Here is a 22042-nt window from a genome sequence, read left to right on the forward strand (position 1 = left end):
AGTCATGTAGCTAAGGATAATTTTGCTTTATTATCAAGGTCACACAAAGCAAATCAAATAACTAATATTCTGAAATTAGCTGGGAAACCTTGATTTGATGATGCTGAGGCAAATCAGATGCAGTAGAATTTTTCTTCTGCAAAATGTGATAACCTTGTTTTGTTGGGCCAGGCTCACCTATTTTATATTCAGAAGATTGGCATTTGTTTTCACGTTTTATGCCTTTAGCAACTTTTGTACCAAGAAACAAAGACAAAAATTTAGAGTATTAAATTGCACATGGTCCTTGGAAATTCATGGAGCTGCCTCCTTTGGAAACTGAAACTTGTTTTACTTTCCAAGCTATAGCAATTTGTTCACATCTTTCCATTGTCTTTTTCCTTCATGCAATTCTCTGTGATTTTGAGCTTTGGTCAAGTCCAATCTTGGACCCCCTTGAAAGAGTCTATGTTGCCCAATGATATTGAATCTGTCACCTGGGATTATTTTTTCCCAATATATATCTAAAGAGGCAGGCCAGTGAGAATTTGACGCACAAGGGTTGCGTAGAGCCAGGTTAGAAAAGGGAATATACCTTATTAGTCTCTGCAAAACTTGGTTCATTCATAATATTTTTTATTGTGAGAATATAATGCTCCATATTGGGGATACTCTAAGATCACAGTAGGATAAAAGGGAATCCAATTTGCTTAACTTATACTGAAAACTTCAGTGAGAAAACTTCCACACTGGCAAGACATAGCATTTCACACCCTCATTTAAACAAGGCCAATGTTTATATCTTAATACAAAAATTTTTGTAGAGATGAACATTTCATGGCAAACCTAGAAAAGGAGCTCCTTCTTAAAATTGAGAAGGTTTGTTTTTTGCTGAAGTTGGAAAGCAAGAATACACCTCATAACACAAGAATAGGCGTCCAGGCTAATTCCACACTCATCAAGTTGATTGCCTATATTCTTGTTTAATTCATCACTGCAGTCAACAGTCACTGAACTTCTTTTACTAAATGAAAATGACTCCGTGTCCAAGGGTGAAAGTTGAGATATACCCTGAAAGATAGTCAGTCATCAGGTAAGATGCTTCTTTGTCAGCAGTGTGTTGTCTACATATACTTAATACATGTTCAAGCTATATGTCTCAGTCTGTATTTACATGAGACTACGACATTCTACAGGCATTTTTTTCCACTAATATGCTTTCCAGAACCTTTAAAAAGACAGAATAGGAGTAAGCTCACAGACCAGTCACATGACCAAAAATTTGTTTATTGGTTTTTAGTTTAGGGATCAGAAATGGTAGGTCATCCAGGGAAAAGGTAACATCACATTTGCCAAGATAAACACCGATATCTTTATTGTCAAATTAAAATAAGTCATCGGACATAAAACAGATGCACAGACAACCTTACACCATCATAACATGAAAATAAAGAAGGTGAGCATTATTGCCCAGAAGAAGGATCGTCTGTGTTGACAAACGATCACAAGTTATGAGCCTGCTCATGGCAAAGAGAAAGGTGCAAGATCTCCATGTGGTGAACATAAGACAGTTGGAGACGTTTGTTCATCCTCTAAAGCTCCTTTCTGCAATAAATATACGAAGATTATGTTGATTCAGAGTTCAAGATGAATAAGTAACAAACGAGTAAAAGAAGCAAAAGATAACAAGAGATATACAGAGAGTTGTTTATTTAAATGCTCCTTTTGTTGGAAATGTCCTCTGTCTGAGGATCCATGCGTCCATCACCTGTAAGGGAAGAAGATTCAAGCATTGTTAACTTATATATAAATTAGAACTAATCATGACCTCATGTTGCCTGTTTTTCCTTTTTCTGCTTTACAACATGAAGAGAAATGCATCTATGTTTAAGTCCATGAAAATAGCTAATCAAAGCTAAAGTCTGGCTGGTCTCTATTAGACTTTCAAACTGTTTCTAAATGGTATCAGACTAGGATTTAAACCATAAAATGGTGTCAATAAGTCCATCATAACATAAAATAACATTCAGAAATGAATTTATGACTTACATGAGAGAAGGCTTTCTGTGTATGCAACAGCAACTGGAAATTTCTTTTCAGAAGTGTCGTTCAAATCAAGCTCCCTCCAAAACCTCTGGTCCAGTTCATAAATATAATAATGATTTGAAGTTATAAAGAAAATTTCATTCTCCCTTGCAACTACAAACTCAACACATTCATCATTTGAGAAGGGAACAGGATCACTGCATTTCAGTTCCCATTTAGGCTTATCCTTGTCTTCTAAAATCCATATATTCACAATCTCATCTTCATCATATACAGCAACTAGGGATAAACAGCCTTCAAGATCAACCAAGTATGAGTGTTCAGTGACCTCTTTCGGAAGCTCAATAGTTCCAAAGTTTTCGTCGATGTCAACTGTAAGGATAGAGCCAGGGGTCATGTGATCTTCGTCTGAAGCAATGAACCAATATATCTTTCCATTGACAAAAACATGGTTGGACCCCAGGGGGCTATGGCTAGATTGCATAGGACAGTAAGGTACACGACCTATAACACTCCAGGATCCAGTGCTTGATGAATATACCTCACATTGATGACGGTTAGCACGGGATTGACGTTTAGCAAGAGATATGCGCTTGGCACAGAAAAATCGAAATATCTTGTACTCGTTGATCTGTGGACCGAAAGCAACTCCAATGGAAGGTTTTTCTTCGGATGCGCTACCTTTCGGAAGTAATAGAGCCTTTCTAGTGACAGGATTGCAGATGCGGATTTCCAGATCAGTTACATCCTCAACTATCATGCCTGAGTCCACCTTCCAGGTATAGTTGATACAACAGAGCAGACCATCAAAGGAACAAATGATGGCAAGGGGAGAAAGATTGTCACAATACGGAAAGGTAATTCTTTTAGTGATTTCATCACCGTCCTTCATCAAATATAATGTCATCATCATATCCATGTAAGGATAAACTATGTAAATGGAGTGGTTTTTAGACCACAGTAGCTGCAAATCAATGAAAGCCTGACTACTTATCAACTGACACCAGTGCTTGCAAACAGATTTGCATGCTAAAAGTGACTTAACTGGAAGCCTTGACAGTATATTGGCAAGCACATTTTCTGCATATTCTACCTCATACCATTTATCAGTTATGCAATGAGCACATTCGTCACCTGTTTCACCCATTTCTAACCTCTCTTCACCTTCTTTGTCCAATAAAAAAGCGACAACTGTCCTAAGATTGACATATGGGAACCATCTGCAAGATTAAGTCTAGTAGTTATTTTAGTTAAACATGCAGAAGACATCAACAACTTTTTTCCCATAACAAGTGCTGAGATTAATGATAGCTAATATTTATACATGAAAATGGAACGATTTTCTAAAATCTCTTTGTAAGATCAAAACACACTAATTTCCAATCTGACAAAAACTTATTTTGAAAATGAGGGCAACAGGTAGAGGAAAAGTAAAAAATCTCATTGAATTTTTATTTACAGTTCTGCGAGTATCATTGCATTTCCATTCAACACACAACCTCATTGGTGGGTGATAGTAAAAAAGTTGATAAGTGAAGCAATTTTCAAGGAGATGTAAAAGATTTAAATTACGTTACAGACACATCATTGTTACAGGCAGAACCTGGATCAAGGGCAAGGCCATTAGTCTAGACATGCATGGACATAGACATTATAGTAGCATAATAAATGCGTTGGCATGAAACAGTTAAAAGTAGTATTGCAAAAGAAAATTCTAGGAATTTAACAAAGGAACCAAAATGCTATCAAGAAAGCAAAGATGGAGAAAAACGAACAATAAATACTTAAGAGAATGCAGGAGGAAGACACATTACAAAATTCAAATGCAACAGGTCTATGTTTGATTTTTGAATGGTGTGGCAAGCCTATTCTTTCAATCTCACTATAATCAAAGCAATTTCATGCCTATTTCATAGCCTTCCAAAATAGTCATCCATATTTTAGTTTTCTTCATATATAATGTCAAAACATTGGTCACATAAAACAAGTAATCTTATAAAAAGCTGTGATCAACATGGGGAACGATATTAACACAGCCTTGATTTTAAAGAACCAAAAGTCCAATGTCTCCAACCATGAGGTAAAGTTAGCCACAACTCACAATTCCTAATCAAGAATCCTCATCAGTCCATCAAATTTTTGAAAAAAGGCATCAAAACCAGAAAGATATCGATTTTACAATTTTTAGACAACAAAAACATTGCAATCTCATGAGCAAGTGAACTGCAATTCTTCACAGCTCATCCTAAACTCAAGTTACAAAGTTTTTCCTCAATTAGCAAGGATGTCACATACATAAATTTTTATTTATAGATGAATGATCGAATGCCAAGAAAACAACAGAAGGGGTTTGGGGACTCACAGATCTCATCTGGTTCGTCTGGCTGCCCTTGAGAAAAAGAGACTAGAGACCACTTCCTAATGAGGTAGAAAGAGAACTCCAGAACTTATAACGCTCATCTAACAACAACCTTTTCTTCAAAGTGGCAATCCAGGAGTTCATGCATTTTGACAAGTGGTAGGTTTGCACTGGAACAGATGACAAAGAATCCCAGGAGAGAAAGAAAGCTCAAATGGTAAATTTTATACTAAATTGCTGCTTAACAAATCAGTAAAAGTAAGGTTTTATATTTTTATGGTTCAAAAGGATTTTCTAGAAGTAATTTAATGACCTGGCCGTGAAGGTTAACAAGTAATTAAAGATTGTGCCTCTTCTAGTAACCGACAACCAAATATATGCCATGGTTAGCAAATAATAATGTGTATCATCAATTTCTTTCTCTTTTCCTCCATTTTACACCGTATCATATAAAGCATCACAGGTTAGAATATTCATTGATATCAATACTTTTGAAAGTGTCTTATGAAGAGAATATATAGCCAGCTATGTGTGATAATATTCTATATCAAGCTCTCTTCATAAAAACCACAAACCGAAGGCTCAAGGTCAACCTTCATCTCATTTCCTTATATATCAATTTTCAAGCTGAAAGTGTCAACAATGAACACAAACACATTCATGAGGAGAATTGAAGACTGTCTAATAGACAAGTTGACAGGTCAGCAAAAACAGGACAAAACAGGGAAAGGACTCTCCAGTTCAGAATGGAAGAAATCATGTGAAAAAATAAGGAAAAACATGTCCATAACTTATGAACACAAGGAAAAAAAGTGAAAACAATACCACAAATGGCATCCTCCAAACTTCGGGTCTCTTATGGCCGTTAAAAATGTTTAAAGAAAAAACAATCATTTTAAGAGAACTCTTTTTTTTTTTTGATGGAAGTGTTCAATTATAGGTCCGGACTAATTTATGTTAAAAATACATGACACACATCATACAGTCCAAATTACTTTGCAATTTGCATGTCATCAGCCAGAGGTATTGTGTACAACTGGGAAGGCTAAATTGTGTTTTGTTGCTTACATTCTGCCGGCAAATAGATATGCAGTCCCGTGTGCATATGCATAAGCACACATCTAATGACAAAAATTGACACGGTGTAGTTGGTACAGGCAGAATGCATTAACTTCTAGACTCACAGTTATGTCATGCAAGATTACAGGCACTACCTGTCAAAGTTTCTTGTCTCTACATGATTCACTTGAAAATCTTCATATTACGGAACGGTTTTTTTTTTTTTTAAATATACTTCTATTAAAGAAATGCAATATCACTTCCTTTCTAAATCTAGACAAGCCTGGATGAAAATATTTGAGTATACTTCTTTTTTGACACGATTTACTTGCCTGTTTTTTCACGTTTAGCAAGCCATACGGTTATCATTTCGTAGTCTGACCTAACACATTTTAATTGCAGTTGATGAGAACATCAAAGAAAGTATTCTTCATTGGTAAGCCCCGTATACTTTCTGGCATTGGCATCAGGTTGTAAACTTCATCTTAAACGCAGTTGATGAGAAAATTAAATAGATACCTTGGAAGGAAGGAAATCATTCTCCGTATGTATTTAACTATCTACCATAGTTAGTTTGTGGAAGCACCACAAAAATGGGCCATGCTTCCACTGTTCTTACCTTCAAGAAAGCAATCATTCATATGAGTGAGATATATAAGTAAATGAAAGGTGCAAATGAATCACCAAATTTTTTTTTTTTTGCAAATTGTGAGAATCTGAAATTTCCATACAAAATTCCCATGAAACATCAGGCCTTTAATAGCAATAAACAAAATATGTAGAAGTGGAACTGGAAGGTAATTGACAACATTAAACTATCAGCTAAATAGTATAAAATTACAAAAAGTAAGAACAAAATTACACAGAAAATCAGCCCAATTGCCACAATTAAAACTGTTTAAACAAAACATGGGCCTCTAGCTATATCATCACACAGATAATCTAATCTTCAGAAATCTCTCTTTCCTAGAAATTCACAAACCATGCTAACCATAAAATTAGCAGATTTACTATCCCAAAACAAATAAAAAGAACACCATACACAGAATTGTAAACACTCCCAAGAAATTAATCTGGGAACTGCATTCATTAAGTCATTTAACTAGTTTCTGCTCTTAGAAAACCAATCTTTGCACCCATTTTATAATCCAATGAAATTACAGACTACAAAAATCAACTGTCACTTATTTCATTAATTCTAAAAACTTTACTCTTGTTATAAACATGTATGGACATGCAACATCAAAAACACCAAAGAATTGAAAAACCCCAGTTCAGAAATCATGAAGTAAGAGTAAAAACCTTCACCTTTCCTCTCTGAAATTGGATTGCTGCTGAGAATTGTCAGTGAGAGAACCAGAGAGAAGAATACAAGAAGAAGAATAAGTTTCCCAACAGTTTTTATTTGTAACCGATGATGTTTTAGTGAACATTGATGGTATAGAGACATTTGGCGGTTTGATTGCTGACAAAAGGCTGATATCATGCAAAGTTAAGTACACAACTGAACTGAAACTGAAACGAAAAATTTGCTGTCCCTTGGAACAATGATGGTAGTTAAGGAAACTATTGCATGCACTTGGTTATAGAGAATTGTAAAGTGCATAAAAGATCTGGACCGTTGGATTATGATTTCAGTCAACATGAATCTATTGATGAAGTCCATATTTACTAAAGTTGGGCCTGGTGGTCTGGCTCAAAAATGAAAGATTTTTGTACTTTTGTTGTTGGGTTCTGGTGGGCTTTTCACTAAACAGTAAGCATACTTAGCTTTCGTTGGCATTGTGAGGCCCTTGTATGAACATGCATGCCTTTTTCATATGCAGGAGATTCCTAACTTTTTGAGTCAGAACAGAACTTTAGGTCAATGATTAGGAAGGCTGCAAGTTTCCTCTGGGATTAAGAAGTTTCTACTTCTGTTAACTAAACAGTTAGCATACTTACCTCTTGTAGACATTGTAAAGTCATTGTATGATGATTTTAGACTTTTTTCATGAACATGGGTGCCTCTCTTATGTGCAGGAGATTCATAAATTTTATGAGTCTGGACAGAACTATAGGCAATTGATTACTCTGGAAAGGCAGTGGATTACCTTCGAAATGAAGAATCACTACTGCTGCTTACTAAACAGTAACCATACTTACCTCTTGTAGACATTGTAAGGTCCATTTTTGATGATTTTAGAGTTTATTCATAAAAATAGGTGCCTTTGGAGGAATCAGTGGAAGCTACGAGCAGCAATAATATGCTTTGTTTTCCTGCATTTGCTTGGTAGGTTTTGTTAATTGTTTCCTTTGGCCCCAGAGGAGGTGATCATCATGTTGCCATTGATTTGATTTTGCAACATATCAGCACCAATCTTGCTGGGCATGACCTCTGCAAAATATATCCAGTCAACGTTTCAGGTCTATCTCAATGTTCTTTCTGTTACAACTTTGGTGCAACTGTTTTCATTATGCAGAGTAAAAGATACATGTTTTGTTATCTGCCATTGCTTGTTGCTAGAAAGCATAAAACTCTTCCTGTGTGTGTTAAATTCATGTCCAGCTCTTTCATATGTCATCTACCCTAAAATATCCAGGTCAATTGTCAGTGTACCATGATGACAGAAAGTTTCCACACTAATTGTAGTTAGAGATTCCTGATTGGTGAAAAATGAGAGCTTGGCATGTCAGGATATTCTCTATTTCTTGAGACAAAAAATAAAAGATTAAATGAAAAAAAAAACTGCTGCACACAACTTTTTGAAAGCATCTCCCACTAGTACAACTTTAAGGGACTGATTATTTGGTTCGACTTTCTATTTTTTCTAAAACATTAAATTCACAATTTGACTTTTGTGTTCTATCTTTCCTTACCTTGATAGCAAGTAACTTGTATATTAAGTAGTAGGTTAAGATATTGATAACAAATTTAACAATTTCATTCGGAGACTTGTTACATTTCTCAATTCAAATATAAATTTTAAAAATACTAAGTCAATGTATGTATTTTAATTTTGTTGAAACATGTGCACTTTACAAGACAAATTTATGAGAACAAGTAATCCAATCTTTTCTAGGTGGGAAATAGACCAACTTTTGTAGTTAATACATTATTATTATTATATGTATTATTGTCTTGTTCAGAGTAGTTCAGTCTGTAACTTGTACTGATATTTTATGGTGATCAAGATATGACACATTGAGTTGACACTGTTTAATGGAAGAAATTTGAAGTTGAAACCAACTACCTTTTTTTTTCCTGAGTCTGAATTGAACTTGTCAACTTGAAACAGGTCTAACTCCTATGTGATGGAAGGAATTTAAAGTGGAAAATGTTGAAGGATATTGTTTTCCAGTGGCCCCTAAAAGTATGGGTCAAGTCAACTTGTTCACATTTGTAGCTACCATTGGGAAGCCTTAAAATTAAATAAAACACCCAAGATGAACCTTTGCTGGTTGTGTATGCTACTACTACCAGATATTGAATCAATGGATCCAAGATTATACCAATCTGCCAAGTTGGGCCAAGTTGATTCCTTCAAACATCTTCTTCATCAAAATCCAGGCATACTTTCTAAGGTGACTCCCCAGGGAAACACAGCCCTCCATATTGCTGTGAAATTTGGACACAAGGGTATTGTCACTGAGATCTGTGGCCGGTGTGTTTCCCTCCTGATAAAGCAGAACTTACATGGAGATACACCTCTACATATTGCTGCAAGGGCAGGTCATTTCTCTATAGTTGATTTTCTGGTAAGAGCAATCTTTTCTTCATCGTGGGGAGGACGTGAAGATGAAATCATGGGCAAGTTTGGGATTCTGAGCATGGGAAACAGGGAGAACAGCACCGTTTTGCATGAGGCTGTCAGGAATGGTCATCTTTGTGTGGTTCAGCTCTTGCTGAAGGTTGATCCTAAGTTGGCTTGTTTAGAAAATTCCGCTGGTGAATCGCCTTTATATCTTGCTGCTAGAGAAGGAATGCTAGACATAGTGAATGAAATTCTGACATCAACTACGGCCCCAGCTCATGGAGGTTCAGAAGGCCAAACAGCTTTGCATGCTGCTGTGATTGAGAGGCATCATGGTAATTTTCATGTTTGGCTCATTTAGCTAGTAATTAGAACTTGACACATTAACATTGTAGTTTCTGCTGTTTCACAACTCCTGAAATTCTAGTTTCTGTACTAAAACAGATACTGTAGATTTCTAGAGCTGCTAACTATTTCCTCTTGATGGAGCATCTGATTTCTTTCTTTTGTTTAGGCTTTTATGGAGTAATTCATATCCTCCCATAAGTACACTCATGTGATTAAACTATTAAAATTCTGTTTATCTTAAGAAAGTTTGTGTGTAAATGTAAGGTATCATGCAAGTCCTCCTAAGAGCCAAACCAGAGCTGATCAGAGAAGTTGACCATCATGGCAGAACCTGTCTCTACTATGCAGCATCTCTAGGAGACAATAACACAGTGAAACAATTACTGGAACTTGATAATACTGTTGCATATGTATTGGACAAACATGGTCACTCACCACTTCATGTTGCGGCTAGCAGCGGTCATGTTAACATTATAAAGGAGCTTATTCGACATTGTCCAGATTCTGCAGAACTTGTTGATTTATGTGGGCGTAATGCTCTTCATGCTGCCATCCTTAGTGGGAAAGGTAATGTCATCAGGTATATGCTAGAAACAGCAGAAACAGAGGGGCTCATAAACCAGCCTGATGAGGATGGAAATACACCTTTGCATCTGGCCACTATGGGAAGGAAAACTTGGATTGTGCGGTACTTGATATGGGATAAAAGAGTGGATCGAAGAGCCAAGAACAAAAAGGGCCAAACTGCCTTTGATATTGATCATTCAATCAGAGAATCATGTCTCACAGTTCCCACAGTAAGTAGATCTTTGGCTAGCTATAATGTTTTTATGAGAAATTGGCACGCAATGCACTGCTTTAATCTTGTCAGTCACTTCTAGCTGCTGTTATATGCAAGACTAATTCATTCCCCATAATTGTTGATGAAGCTTCACACGTGCTGTCTGAAAATTTTGATCACTATTAAATTGCAGAAGACAGTTTCAATCATATGGAGAAAATTCAGCTCCCCACCTACTTGGAATATTAGAGAAAACATTCCTCCAAGTGCAAACCAAGAAGCAGAAGATGCCAAAATGCAGTCTTATAAGCAAATGGGTCAAACCCTCCTGATGGTAACAACTTTAATCACAACTGTTACATTTGCGGCAGCATTCACAATGCCTGGTGGCTACAGCCAGAATGGTCCAAACCAAGGCCTGGCGCTTCTAAATGCAAGCAAAACCCTTGGATTGTTTGTCATCTACGATATTATTGCAATGACCTGTTCGACAACAGCTGCTTGCCTCATATTTTGGGGAGCTATCAGTAGCAAAGAATCCTACCCATTTTACCTAGCATTGGCCTCATTTCTTACATACATAGCACTACAATCGACTGCAGGAGCCTTCATGACAGGCATTATTGCTGTTTTGCCTCATCACGATTATATTGACACTATGGCTGTTATAGTAGCCATTGCTTTCAATATTATCACATGCCTGTTTCTTTTCCAGTTGCTTCAGATTTTTTATATCTCTGAAGTTTCCCAGTTCTTCATTTCTCATCTTTATAAGCTCAAGTTGAGAAAAATAAACAAATGATTGAGAGGAAAACATTGTTCATCTCATACTCCACTGTTCCTATAGAATGGATATGGATCCTCAGTTGCTAGCATTGGTTTCATGCTGCGCAAGTAGAGAAGTAAAAGAGAAAATCTTGCGGACTTCAAGGAAATGGTTGATCTCTCACCTTGATTCTAAAATGGAACTGGTACAGACAATGGAAGCTCAAAACTTAGGCGGTCCAGGGGGATGGCATCCATTACCATGTGTGTCATCTTGTGTTAATGTAACAAAGCAGAGGATATGAAGCAGAAAACTAGAGTAGAGATTTAACAAAGAGTCATTCTTCTTCATTAAGATAACACAGAGGTTATAGACTCTGTTGTACAAGATGAACACTTGTAACCAAGCTTAACAAGTGTAAAACAAGCTTACATGCAATCTTATACGTCATGGGACAGCACTAAGATGGTATTAACTCTAAAGAACAGTACAACGAAGCAAACTGATAAAAGCAAGTAAACTAAGATGAATAAAAAAAAACATTCACTAGCTGCAGCAGCAATGCAAGTAGTACAACTTTAACTTCTTGAACATGGAGGAAAATGTTCACTTGGAAAATGAAAACCATTGTACCATGTCGAAGAAAGGAGAGGTCAATTTGCTAGTAGAAAACATATGTAACAGGTCCTAATTCATTTGCGCTGTTGAGTGGATTAGTTCATTGAACATGATTTTGTTATCAGGAAACAAAGTAGAAATGACTGTTTTCTGAAATCTTGACTGTTTCAGACCTCTAAGAGAGTACTAATTCATACATTGGCTGCAACTTGCATTGATGTAAAGGCATTGATTCATCAAAGAGAGATTGTTGAAAAGAACTGAATCAAAGTTATCATGTTAGTATGGGTAGGAAAACTATAAGTTTGATAAAAGAAAACCAAAACACATAAGAACAAGGCAAGATTCAGGTAAACTATTGTCTATTGCTTGTGAACTACAGCATGTCCAAAGCACTAAAGCAGAATGCTAATACAAGTCTATGATCAAAAGACTCCTTTTGGCCCAATACTGAACAACATCTTACAGAAAACCCAAACTTTTGATCAACCTAAACAATATCCCCCTAAACCCCCTGCTGTTGACACCAAAAGCAATTCTTAAAGTTCTGTTTTATTGTTCCTTGGTTTTATTTAAGAAATGTATAAAAATTCATACTGGGTTTTATTAAAGTTTTGATATTTTTAATTATTTGGTTTGTTTATTTAACAAATATGGATTATAACCAGAAAATCCTTTGATTAAAAAAAAAAAGGCAAAAAAAACTTTTTAAAAATTTTGATAAATAAAAAACAGTTACAGCAACAAAAACCCAAAACCCTTTCCTTTCCCCTCCACCTTCAACTCCAAGGGCGGGGCGGGCTCTCTCAAATGACAGTTTCGAAAGCCAAAACCCTGAGCTCTCTCTTTCGAGCTGCTAAAAAAGCTACTAAAAATTCTTCGACTTCCTCTTCCTCCTCCTCCTCCTCTTTAGACGCCCGTGACAAATCTCTAAAAGAGTTCGTTTCCTCGCTTGACACTTCATCATTATCTTCCCCCGCTTCTTTCTCCAAACGTTCACCTATAGCTATCAAGAAACCAACCGATGGTAGCCTCTTCAACCTGTTGCGTGACTCTGCTTCACTCTCTGGTTTGTTTTTAATTGTTGGCTCTTTTTATCTTGGTTTTCTGGATTCTGGTTTTGTTTTTTTTGTGTTGTTTTGCTATCTGGATATTAGAGGATTCAGTTAAAAGTTTTTGTTTTTTTTGAGAGGAAAATGTTGTTTTTGCTTTTTGGATTCCGAATTTTGGAGAATTTAGCGAAGTGGGTAAGTCTAAGGTGAGTTTTTTTTTGGTTCTGGGTATTGGAAAATTCATTGAAATATGTAGCTTTTAAGTGAAACATGAAGTTTTTTTTTTTTTGAATTCTGTGTTTTGTTCTTTCTGTTGGTTTAGTTTCTTTGTAGTAGAGAATTCAGTCAAAATCTTTTGTTTCTAAGTGAAAAATGTAGCTTTCTGGATTTTGGTTTTGGTTTGTTGTGTTGGTTTGGTTTCTGGTTAGTGGAGAATTCAGTGAAATGTATCATTTTTTCGTGAAAAAACTGAAGTCTTGATTAAGTTGTGTTTAATGCAGAGGATTCAATGAACGAATTAACACACGAGGTATCTTCTTTACTTTGCGGTAAGTGTTTGTTAGTTGTAGCATGTGAATTAAGGTGTACTTACTTTTCTCTCCGACAGAAGAAATAGGTGAAATTTGAATGTCCCAGTGCATGCTTAATTGAATGAGTCCATTTTTACCTTTTATGTGATCAGAGATTTTAACTGCAAATGGATAGCATCAAGAAGAATGCTCGAAAATTTACTCATTGGTTATGCAAATTCAAATATATTGTATTTGCGTATGAACACCAAACAAGTAGAATGTTTTCCTGTTTTACTTTTGTAAGGTAATATGTTCACTGGATGCTAACTTAGTTAATGATTTCTGAGACTGCAAGTAAGCTGCTATTATCATCCAAATTAATATTTTACTTGCATATGGATTTTATACAAGTAGAATATGTTCCTTAATTAAAATATGAATTGAAATCTTAAGTTTGCAGTTATTTACCTTCTTAAATCGATAAATTGAAAACTTAAATTTTTTTTCTTTCTTATTTTTGCAAAAGGAAAAGCATTTTTGGGTCCCTTATTGTGGATTAAGTCCTGTGTTCTATTCTGTGTGTAGATGGTTCTGTGAACAGTTCAAAGGACTCAGGGAGAGCATTGACCATACCATGGCTATCAATGTCTAACAATAAAACATCACTCATGCAGAAAGAAGTTTCACGTGAAAGGAAACAGAAATGGGTTTTCAAGACAAGCCAGGTTATTCGATTTAACCGGTTAATAAAGATGTGTGGAGATAAATTGGGGACAAAAGCTACGATGGAGGTATTTGATAAATTAGGAAGAGAAACTGGTTTGAAAGAGTACAATGCATTAATAGAACTTTGCTTGGAGAACGCTAGGACCAGTGATGATGAAGATGTTGCGTTAGAACATATTTCTGAGGCTTTTAGAACCTTCAAAAAAATGAGGGAACGAGGATTTCAGGTAGAAGAGGAAACTATTGGTCCATTCCTTATGTATTTTATTGATAGGGGAATGGTAGAAGAGTTCTTTTTTTTCTGTGGACCTATCAAAGATGGGAACCCGAGTTTGCTTCCTAGATTAGGTTACTATGAGATGTTGTTGTGGATAGGAGTCAATAATGAAAAAAAGATTCAAGAACTTTGTAATTATATTGCGGCTACTGATGGGATAGATGATTTTGAATTAAAAGGTATGGAGCGAGGTTCTAATGTCTGTATCGTCTTGTAAGTAATTTTCTAATGATTTTTAATTGAATATATCAAATTTTTTTTGCCAGGTAAGCTTTTCTCTTCCTTCTCTTTTTCTGGGAGGGTTAGGGATGGAATTTTACCATTATTGAGCTTGCAACATTTGTTCTTCTCTTGCAGAAAACTATTTGTTAGCACTTTGTGAAAGTGGTAGGAAGGAGGACCTCATGCAACTGTTAGAGATTATTGATATAAAAAGAATTTCATCTGTGAACAAAGTTGCAAATATCTTTAAGTCATTGGGAAGACTTTCATTGGAGTCATTTGCTGAGAAGTTCCTTTTGGCATTCAAAAGCTGTGGTATGCTCATGATATACTCATGTTTTTCTCTAATGTGTTAGGCTCCTCAATCTTGTCTGGTAAAGTTATTGGTGACAACTGATAACTGATCTGATTCTCTACTCAAGATGATAACTGATTTGTATCTTTGAAACTGTAAATATTCAAAAATTACATTTTCATTGTTAAGGAGTAGCACTTTCTAAGGCAATTAATTTCATGGTGATGTACAAGTTGGGTTTGGTGCATGCATAATTGCGGTTTCTACTATCATGTATAAAGCATGTGATTCGGGTTCTGTAACTTTAGTTCTTATGAAACACTTCAAGTTCTGATGAAAGATTACATATTTGACAAAATTTTGCATCTGGTCTTTTATGCATTTTAATATGGTAAATTTAATAATGCAGATTATGGAATGGAGAATATCTCAAGGCTCATACTTAGTTATGCTAGTAGCATTCCTAATTTAAAGGTGAGGAATTTCTCATGAAAGCTGCTTGTAATTTCCTTCAGGCCATGATTCTATGAAACACATGCAGTTTGCCTGTTTGTTAAAAGGTAACATTTAATTTTGCCTTTTAGTGTATGGCACCTGAAACTCTGTTAGGAATATAGTGTTCTGACAATTGGTGACCATATAATTTCACCTGGTCGTTTTCATGGGAAGTAGGGAACTCAATGCTGTGAAACTAACTAGACCTCAAGTTGGTTGAAACAACCTTGAGATAGAAAAACTGGTAAAAACTAAAGATACGTTTTTGGCTCTGCAATTGCTTATGTATCTTTTTAGCATCATAGGCTTCTTTTCCAGAAGCATAATCTTTTCTGCCCTTATCTGTTTTTTTTTTTTTTGAAAATTCAGATGTATAATAGGAACAGAGGTAGCAAAAGACCACCTCTATTAGCTTACAAAAGGATTTTGTTCTGTTTTACACAATTGAGTAAAACAGTTCAAAATCTCCTCACATGGCTTCTCCTAGAGATTTTATACCCGTGTAATTCCCTAATCATCTGTACAACAAAAATATTGTGATCACATAAATACTCCTCTGATGCAAGATGTCATCCCCAGTTGACCATGACTCATAAATTAACAGCCCACACCCTGCACATACATACAAAAACCATATGCAGACCCCCCAAGCCAGCTGGTGTAAAACCAAAAGCAAATAGAAAGCCCCTCCAGTAACCTGCATTTACAAACATAACAGCAACAGCCTCACCAAACCAGAGAATATCTGTACAAAAATTGAGACAATGCATTTGAGCCTTAGAACCAAAACACAGCCATTTAATCCATCACTTGTAGAAAGTCCTCATTGCATTGAACTCCTGATTTCACCAGGCTATCCGCCAGTTGATTGTTTTTTCTAAATGTGTGTCTTACCTTCCAGCTTCTAACATCCTTTTTTAACCTTTCAATGTGAAGTATCCACTTCCTTAGCCTCCATGGGACATCTTTAGGGTTATTGACCCACTTAGCCACGTTTGTCGCATCACTTGCCACAATTAAAGTGTGTGTTTGCCACCATTTAGATGAGATGAAGATCAAGAAAGCCTATCTAATTGCCATTACTTCTGCCAAATTTGAGTCATCCACCCCAATAGCTTTAGAGAAGATGATTTTTACATCACTCCTCTCATCCCTCCTCACCCCTCCGATCCCTGCTTCCCCAGGACAGCCTTTTGCTGCTCCATCTAGATTAAATTTCATTTCCCCACCAGCTGGTGCCTTCCAATCCTCAACCGTTCTGCTCTTCTTAGAAGCTGCTAGTACTACCCCCAAAGATGGTTTCCTAAATGTGTCCAGCACCACCCCATATTCTTTGGGCCGTTTTGCCTTTGCCCAGGTTGCCGCCCTCAACTTACTTAACTCACAAACCTGATCCCAATCCCCGTTGTCGATAATTTTGAGATTTATGAGGTGATATGCTCTCTTTCTTGTTGATGCTTAAAACTATTGATTACATCTTGGTTGTCAGCAATCTTGTTTGTAAATGTTTGTTGCCAGTAGGTCCTTTTAACTATAAATTGAAATTGGGAGTTCAGAAGGTTCTCTGTTATGAAATTAAGTCGATTTCTTGTCTTGTAGCTTCTTATTCAATTTTATTAGTTTATGTCTGTTTACACTTGTTGTTGTCTTTCGTAGGTTGAGGATACTTTTCTGAAATTCAAAAGCTTTCACAAAAAATTCAAGATAATACCTTCGTCTGCATCATATGAGATGCTCATTACCTATTGCTGTGATTTCCACAAGGTATGACCAAATTTTTTCAGTAAAAGGAGCAAAAAGACCAAATTTTAAGTCTTTTGGGACAAGTGTGTCATTTAAATTGCTCTAATGCGATTGCCTCTTTCATTTAGTACTAAATAACTTTATAAAGAAACTTTTGATGGTAAAATCTTGTGGGATTTATACCTGGGTTTTGTAAGGTCCTAACTAGAGATAGGGGAGCTTTAAGGGATGGGTTATGTGACTTCCTATTGTGTAGCCAAATCTTTGGGCCCTAGAAGACAAGATAAGAGCGGTTATTTTATGCATTTTAACATAATTAATGTTTCATTTATTGTATTGCAGGTGCATGTCGCCCTTGACCTGGTCAATGAGATGTGTGAACTGGGTTTGAGCTTGCCTATAGAGACGCTGCATCGCATATTGTATGCTAGTGAGGAGAGCTATGAGTTTCATTTGGTACGATATATCAAACATTTAAACTCTATTCTACTTTATTGTTTTCTTTAAGTACCACACACACACACACACACATATGTATATATTAGTCTCATAGGTTCATTCATCAAATATATTTACTCAATTAAAATGTAATAAAGTTGTCTTATGTTTTAGTGACTTTGTTTGTTAGAATTTGATATTGCTTAAGATTAAAGGCAAAGGGCTTTGATTCATTCTGAAAAATTACCCCGGGCATTGTTGGTCCATCGAATTATTCAGATTCTCTTGTCATTGATTTTTTGCTAGTATGATAATTTTTGTTTATTTTGACCCTTTTCTTTTCATTTTATTTCATTGTAAGGTTCGGCAAATTTATTCAGTGATTTGCCTCCATAATTTGAAGCCAAACAGTGAGACCTTCAGGAGTATGATAAGTTTGAGTGTGAAAATGAAAGATGTAAGTTGCAATCCGGTTCCCCTCTCTCTGTTGTCTCTCTTGCGTGCAAGCATGTGCTGTATGTCAATGTTTTACTTTCATTTTATTTCTACACTGTCCTGTACCAAACTAATTTGTCCAATGGTTGAAAGCTTAATTATGTGATTTTATATATTCTTTTCTACTCAATGCAGTTTGAAGGTGCATATGCAATGCTCAATGACATGAAGAAAATGAAAGTGATGCCTACAGCTAGTATTTACAATGCTATAATGGCAGGATATTTTCGAGAGGTAAGTTTTTCAGCATCTTGAATGTTCTCACTATTTTATTTCTTTTTTTTTCCTATTCTTTCTAGTTTGGGGAAACTTGTGTTCTTTATTACTAGCAAAGTTGTTACTCTGACATGAAATATAAGTTCTGCAAAACTGCAAGTAAATGCAAGAAATTTTTGACAAGGAAAATTTTATGAATTCTTTGCTGCAGTGCCTTGTCCCCAGGTTTATTTCGAAGGATATACTTAAAATTAAAGTAGTCTTTTTTTTGTCAAATATTTTTCAGAAAAACTCTAGTGCTGCATTGAAGGTTCTGAAGAAAATGGAATGTGAAGATATCAAACCAGATGCTCAAACTTTCAGCTATCTAATAGGCAATTGTGATTGTGAAGAGGATATTTCGAAGGTAGTTTGCATTTTTATAGTCTGCTCAAAGCGTCATGTTTTGCCTAGTCCCTTTTGCATTGATAAACTCACTTATGCTGTTTTTCTTTTAATGCAACTGATGGTTTGGCATTGAGTAACTTGTAAAAGCATCATGTCTTGTGAATTTTACTGAAACTGATAAAATAACTTGTTTATTGCTTGTAGTACTACGAAGAAATGAAAAGTGCTGGAATTCAAGTTACAAAGCATGTTTTTATGGCCCTTATAAATGCATATGCAACCTGTGGGCAATTTGAAAAGGCTAAACAGGTATGTATGTATGCAGCAGTTAGCTCCTATCAAAGTCACATCGGTTAAATGAGCACATTGAACCAAAAAGAATGTAGTTTAGGTACTGTATAACCTAAATCTTTTGTTCAAGAAGCAAATTATTATGGACTATAGTTCAACTTTCATTTATGTATTACACTCATTTTTGTTGTCTCTGGTAATTTCAAAAGATACATTTTCTATTTTAGGTGCTGCTTGACAAGGGGATACCTTTTAAAAGCTTAAAGGAAATCAAAAGTGCACTTGTTTCAGCCCTTGCATCAAATGGGCAGATGTGTGATGCATTAAACATTTACAAAGAAATCAAGCAAGTTGGGGACACTCTGGAGCCTAAAGCTGTTATATCTCTCATTGTAAGTTTTCAATAGTACCTTTGTATTCTTTTTCCTGTAACTGCAATAATGCTATATATTTTCCTTTTTATCTCTTAGGAGCATTTTAATTTAGAGGGAGAGTTGAGTACATTGCTTCAACTACTGGAAGAATTGCATGATCCAGACTATTGGGTTGATGCTTGTTGCAGAATAGTTTTGCATTGTGTTAAAATTAAGGATTTGAGGTTAGATGACACAATATTTATTCTGGGTTGTTTTATTTAATTTACCTAGTGTTCTTATTAGCTAAACTCTTTATATCATTTTTGTTTTTTCCTTCTTTTTTTACTTTAGAAGGATTTGCATTAGTTAATTTTTGTTAATTCCATGTTTGATTTAGATCTACGGTTGATTTGCTCAAGCGGCTTAAGGATAAGTTGCACAATGATGATTTGGGTATAGACTTTCTTTGTGATGAGGTTTGTTCCTATTCTCTCTCATAATTTTGAGTAGACTTCTTGCTTGTATTGTAGTTGCCAACCTTGAATTCTTGGTAGTTGCTCTCAATCATTAGAAGTAGAAACAAAGAAAAAAAAAAACTTTCCAAGATTTCTAAGTCTTCTATCTCCAAATGAATTTATGAATTGTATCAAATTCTAGTTGGTAAATACTTTAGGCATTTTAGTTTTCTATTGCTTTTATCTATATGTTTATTTGACTTACTGTAATATTTCAAATATTAATTATGATTCTGTCATTTATTAGCATTTTGATTGCATGTGTTTATAACTTTGTGGGTACCTTTCTTGATTGAGCAGGTATTCTCTTTGATCGCCGAAGGAGATGCTAAAGAATTATGGTTTGGCCTAGCTTTGCTTCAAGCTATAAAAGATGAAATAGGCGTTATCCCTTCACGGAAAAGTCTTGATTTTCTCCTTATGGCTTGTACAAACGCAAAGGATTTACAGAACTCTCTTTTCATTTGGAAAGAATACCAGTTGGCTGGCCTTTCATACAATATTTTATCATACCTAGGGTTAGTAATCCTCCCTCGGTCTCTGTTATGCATGTTCCCAGCCTTGCTAATCTTAAGGCTGGACATGGATTGTTGCATCAACAGTGTGGCTTGACGCTAGGGGTTGAGGGCAGGGGTTTAGTTTAAGGATCAGAATGAGTGGGAGATAGATCAATATGCACCTTCTGATAGATTGAATTGTTGGGTTTTCTTGCAGGATGTATCAAGCCCTTTTGGCATGTGGAGATCTCAAGTCTGCAAATATTATGCGAACTAAAATTCCGACAGATGATCCTCATATTCGACTTATTATCAAAGCATATCAAACAACTTATGTTCAGTCTACCTCAAGTAAGACAAAGAAGAAAATGCAGAAGCGGAAGGGAGCATGAGACACAATCTAACAAGAATAGAGTAGGAACTAACGGATACAATCTAACAAGAATAGAGTAGGAACTGAGAGCATTGAAATCAATAAATCTGGTCTGTGAATATCCTTTCTTGGTTAAAGACTTGTCTGTAAAAAATCTCCTTGATTAATGCCATGATGCTCCTATAATTATTAAGGTTTATCTATACTATAAGATAATATGTTATCTATATTTGGTATGATATCAGAGCATATTTTAAATTCATCCTACCTATCATACATTCCTTATCTATTTTATAGACATGGGTATGTTAGAAAACCTATGAAAATAGGAACCTGAGTTCATTTCCAATATCAAAGATAGGAACCTGAATTCGCTTCCAAGATTAGATTCCTATAAGATGCTGTTGTGAATAGGAGTCAATAAAAAAGATTCAACAACATTGTAATTATATTGCAGCAGGTGTTTGGGAAAGTTGATTTTAAATTAAAAGGTATAGAGTGGGGTTCTGATGCCTGTATTGTCTAATTTTAAGTTATTTTCTAATGATTTTCAATTGAATATATCAAATTTATCTGGTAAGCTGTTCTCTTCCTTCTCTTTTTTGGTATTTTTTTTTTCATCTTATAGTGAGCTTGCAACAATTTTTTTTTCTCAGAAAATTATTTGTTATTGATCATTTGATTTATAATAAATTTTTTCACAAACAAGTGAAAGTTACAAATAGATTAATTGCCTTAATTAGTGCATTGTTGATCTTTAATTTGCATTGTTAATCACAAAGGATGAATTTCAATATCAGTTAATTGAGCATACATATGTCTTCCTTGTTGTCATGAATCTCTTACAATTTGAGATTAAGCTATAATCTCCATAATAATGTTGACAATTTCAAGTTTTGTATGCATATACATCAAGAATCGATTTTTTTTTCTTTCAGGTGGGATAAATAGAGTAGACAACATGGATTCTTTTACTTTGTCAACTAAATTGATTATTCAGAATCGATTTAGTGAATTTCCTGATGAACTTCTTGATCAAATTTTTTCTTATCTTCCAGCAAAGGATATTGTAAGAACTTCTGCACTATCGAAAAGATGGCAATGCTTGTGGACTTCCTTTAACTTTATTAGTTTTGATTTCGATCCATGGAATGAGAAAGAGAAGGAGGCAACTAGTTTCCTGGATTTGATTCAAAGAGAGCTCCTCATTCCTGACAATGAATGCATAGAAAAATTTCGTCTTCACTTGGATATGCATGGCCCCCTCTATACTTATTCCAACATCATGATGCCAATGTCATTGGTATCCAAAGCAGCGAAGCATCAACTTGCAGAGCTCGACCTTTCTTTTCGACATATTTGGGAATCCAGTGCATTGTCCTTGATCACTTCTTTGAAGTTATGTCTGACTCCTGCTGCTCCCCCTATATATAACATTCCTACTTCCATACGCTTTCCCAGG

General features: G+C 35.4%; 3 protein-coding genes across 13 annotated transcripts; 2 read left to right on the forward strand and 1 right to left on the reverse strand.

Annotated features, from left to right (window-relative positions):
- Positions 1–1327: 1327 nt before the first annotated feature.
- On the reverse strand, positions 1328–6987 carry LOC18593661 (putative F-box protein At5g52610). 6 transcript variants are annotated; one of them, XM_088808514.1, is made up of 6 exons: positions 6752–6801; positions 5776–6062; positions 4388–4554; positions 2029–3245; positions 1678–1747; positions 1328–1584 (listed from the first exon to the last, which is right to left on the reverse strand). In XM_088808514.1, the coding sequence occupies exons 4-5, from the start codon at positions 3170–3172 to the stop codon at positions 1692–1694; spliced, it is 1200 nt and encodes a 399-aa protein (XP_088664640.1). In that variant the 5' UTR covers positions 3173–3245; positions 4388–4554; positions 5776–6062; positions 6752–6801; the 3' UTR covers positions 1328–1584; positions 1678–1691. The 6 variants fall into 6 exon arrangements, with proteins under 6 accessions (XP_088664640.1, XP_007021041.3, XP_017979957.2 ...); XM_007020979.3 differs by having other exon boundaries at positions 5963–6062; positions 6752–6774; XM_018124468.2 differs by lacking the exon at positions 4388–4554 and having other exon boundaries at positions 5963–6062; positions 6752–6891.
- Positions 6988–7282: 295 nt separating this feature from the next.
- On the forward strand, positions 7283–11397 carry LOC18593662 (protein ACCELERATED CELL DEATH 6-like). The gene is made up of 5 exons (XM_018124460.2): positions 7283–7373; positions 7466–7849; positions 8722–9512; positions 9790–10322; positions 10500–11397. Exons 3-5 carry the CDS (start codon positions 8870–8872, stop codon positions 11106–11108), a joined length of 1785 nt encoding a protein of 594 aa, XP_017979949.2. The 5' UTR covers positions 7283–7373; positions 7466–7849; positions 8722–8869; the 3' UTR covers positions 11109–11397.
- A 975-nt stretch (positions 11398–12372) lies between these two features.
- LOC18593663 (pentatricopeptide repeat-containing protein At4g04790, mitochondrial-like) lies at positions 12373–21712 on the forward strand. Of its 6 annotated transcripts, XR_016027625.1 has the most exons (18): positions 12373–12759; positions 13243–13290; positions 13840–14436; positions 14615–14794; positions 15184–15248; positions 16926–17033; positions 17355–17468; positions 17812–17907; positions 18081–18179; positions 18448–18567; positions 18753–18857; positions 19067–19231; positions 19310–19437; positions 19593–19671; positions 20011–20228; positions 20425–20602; positions 20638–20690; positions 21639–21712. XR_016027625.1 is itself a non-coding variant. In XM_088808556.1 (17 exons), exons 1-16 carry the CDS (start codon positions 12501–12503, stop codon positions 20597–20599), a joined length of 2556 nt encoding a protein of 851 aa, XP_088664682.1. In that variant the 5' UTR covers positions 12373–12500; the 3' UTR covers positions 20600–20602; positions 20638–20779. The 6 variants fall into 6 exon arrangements, 5 of the variants coding, with proteins under 5 accessions (XP_088664682.1, XP_017979944.2, XP_088664684.1 ...); XM_088808556.1 differs by lacking the exon at positions 21639–21712 and having other exon boundaries at positions 20638–20779; XM_018124455.2 differs by lacking the exon at positions 21639–21712 and having other exon boundaries at positions 12375–12759; positions 20425–20779.
- The last annotated feature ends 330 nt before the right edge of the window (positions 21713–22042 follow it).

This window comes from Theobroma cacao, chromosome 7 (genome assembly GCF_053813885.1).
Source record: "Theobroma cacao isolate CCN51 chromosome 7, ASM5381388v1, whole genome shotgun sequence".
NCBI lineage: Eukaryota > Viridiplantae > Streptophyta > Magnoliopsida > Malvales > Malvaceae > Theobroma > Theobroma cacao.

Bases quoted from the DNA above. Each gene is read 5' to 3' on its own strand.
- LOC18593661 (XM_018124467.2), bottom strand. From the start codon at position 6,876: ATGTTCACTAAAACATCATCGGTTACAAATAAAAACTGTTGGGAAACT. The intron at 3,246-6,751 runs GTGAAGGTTTTT...TTAATCTTGCAG, and splicing joins TCCAATTTCAGAGAGGAAAG to ATGGTTCCCATATGTCAATC. The intron at 1,748-2,028 runs GTAAGTCATAAA...CTTCCCTTACAG, and splicing joins CACAGAAAGCCTTCTCTCAT to GTGATGGACGCATGGATCCT.
- LOC18593662 (XM_018124460.2), top strand. From the start codon at position 8,870: ATGAACCTTTGCTGGTTGTGTATGCTACTACTACCAGATATTGAATCA. The intron at 9,513-9,789 runs GTAATTTTCATG...TGTAAATGTAAG, and splicing joins TGTGATTGAGAGGCATCATG to GTATCATGCAAGTCCTCCTA. The intron at 10,323-10,499 runs GTAAGTAGATCT...ATTAAATTGCAG, and splicing joins CATGTCTCACAGTTCCCACA to AAGACAGTTTCAATCATATG.
- LOC18593663 (XM_088808556.1), top strand. From the start codon at position 12,501: ATGACAGTTTCGAAAGCCAAAACCCTGAGCTCTCTCTTTCGAGCTGCT. The intron at 13,291-13,839 runs GTAAGTGTTTGT...TTCTGTGTGTAG, and splicing joins GGTATCTTCTTTACTTTGCG to ATGGTTCTGTGAACAGTTCA. The intron at 17,469-17,811 runs GTACGATATATC...TTTCATTGTAAG, and splicing joins AGAGCTATGAGTTTCATTTG to GTTCGGCAAATTTATTCAGT.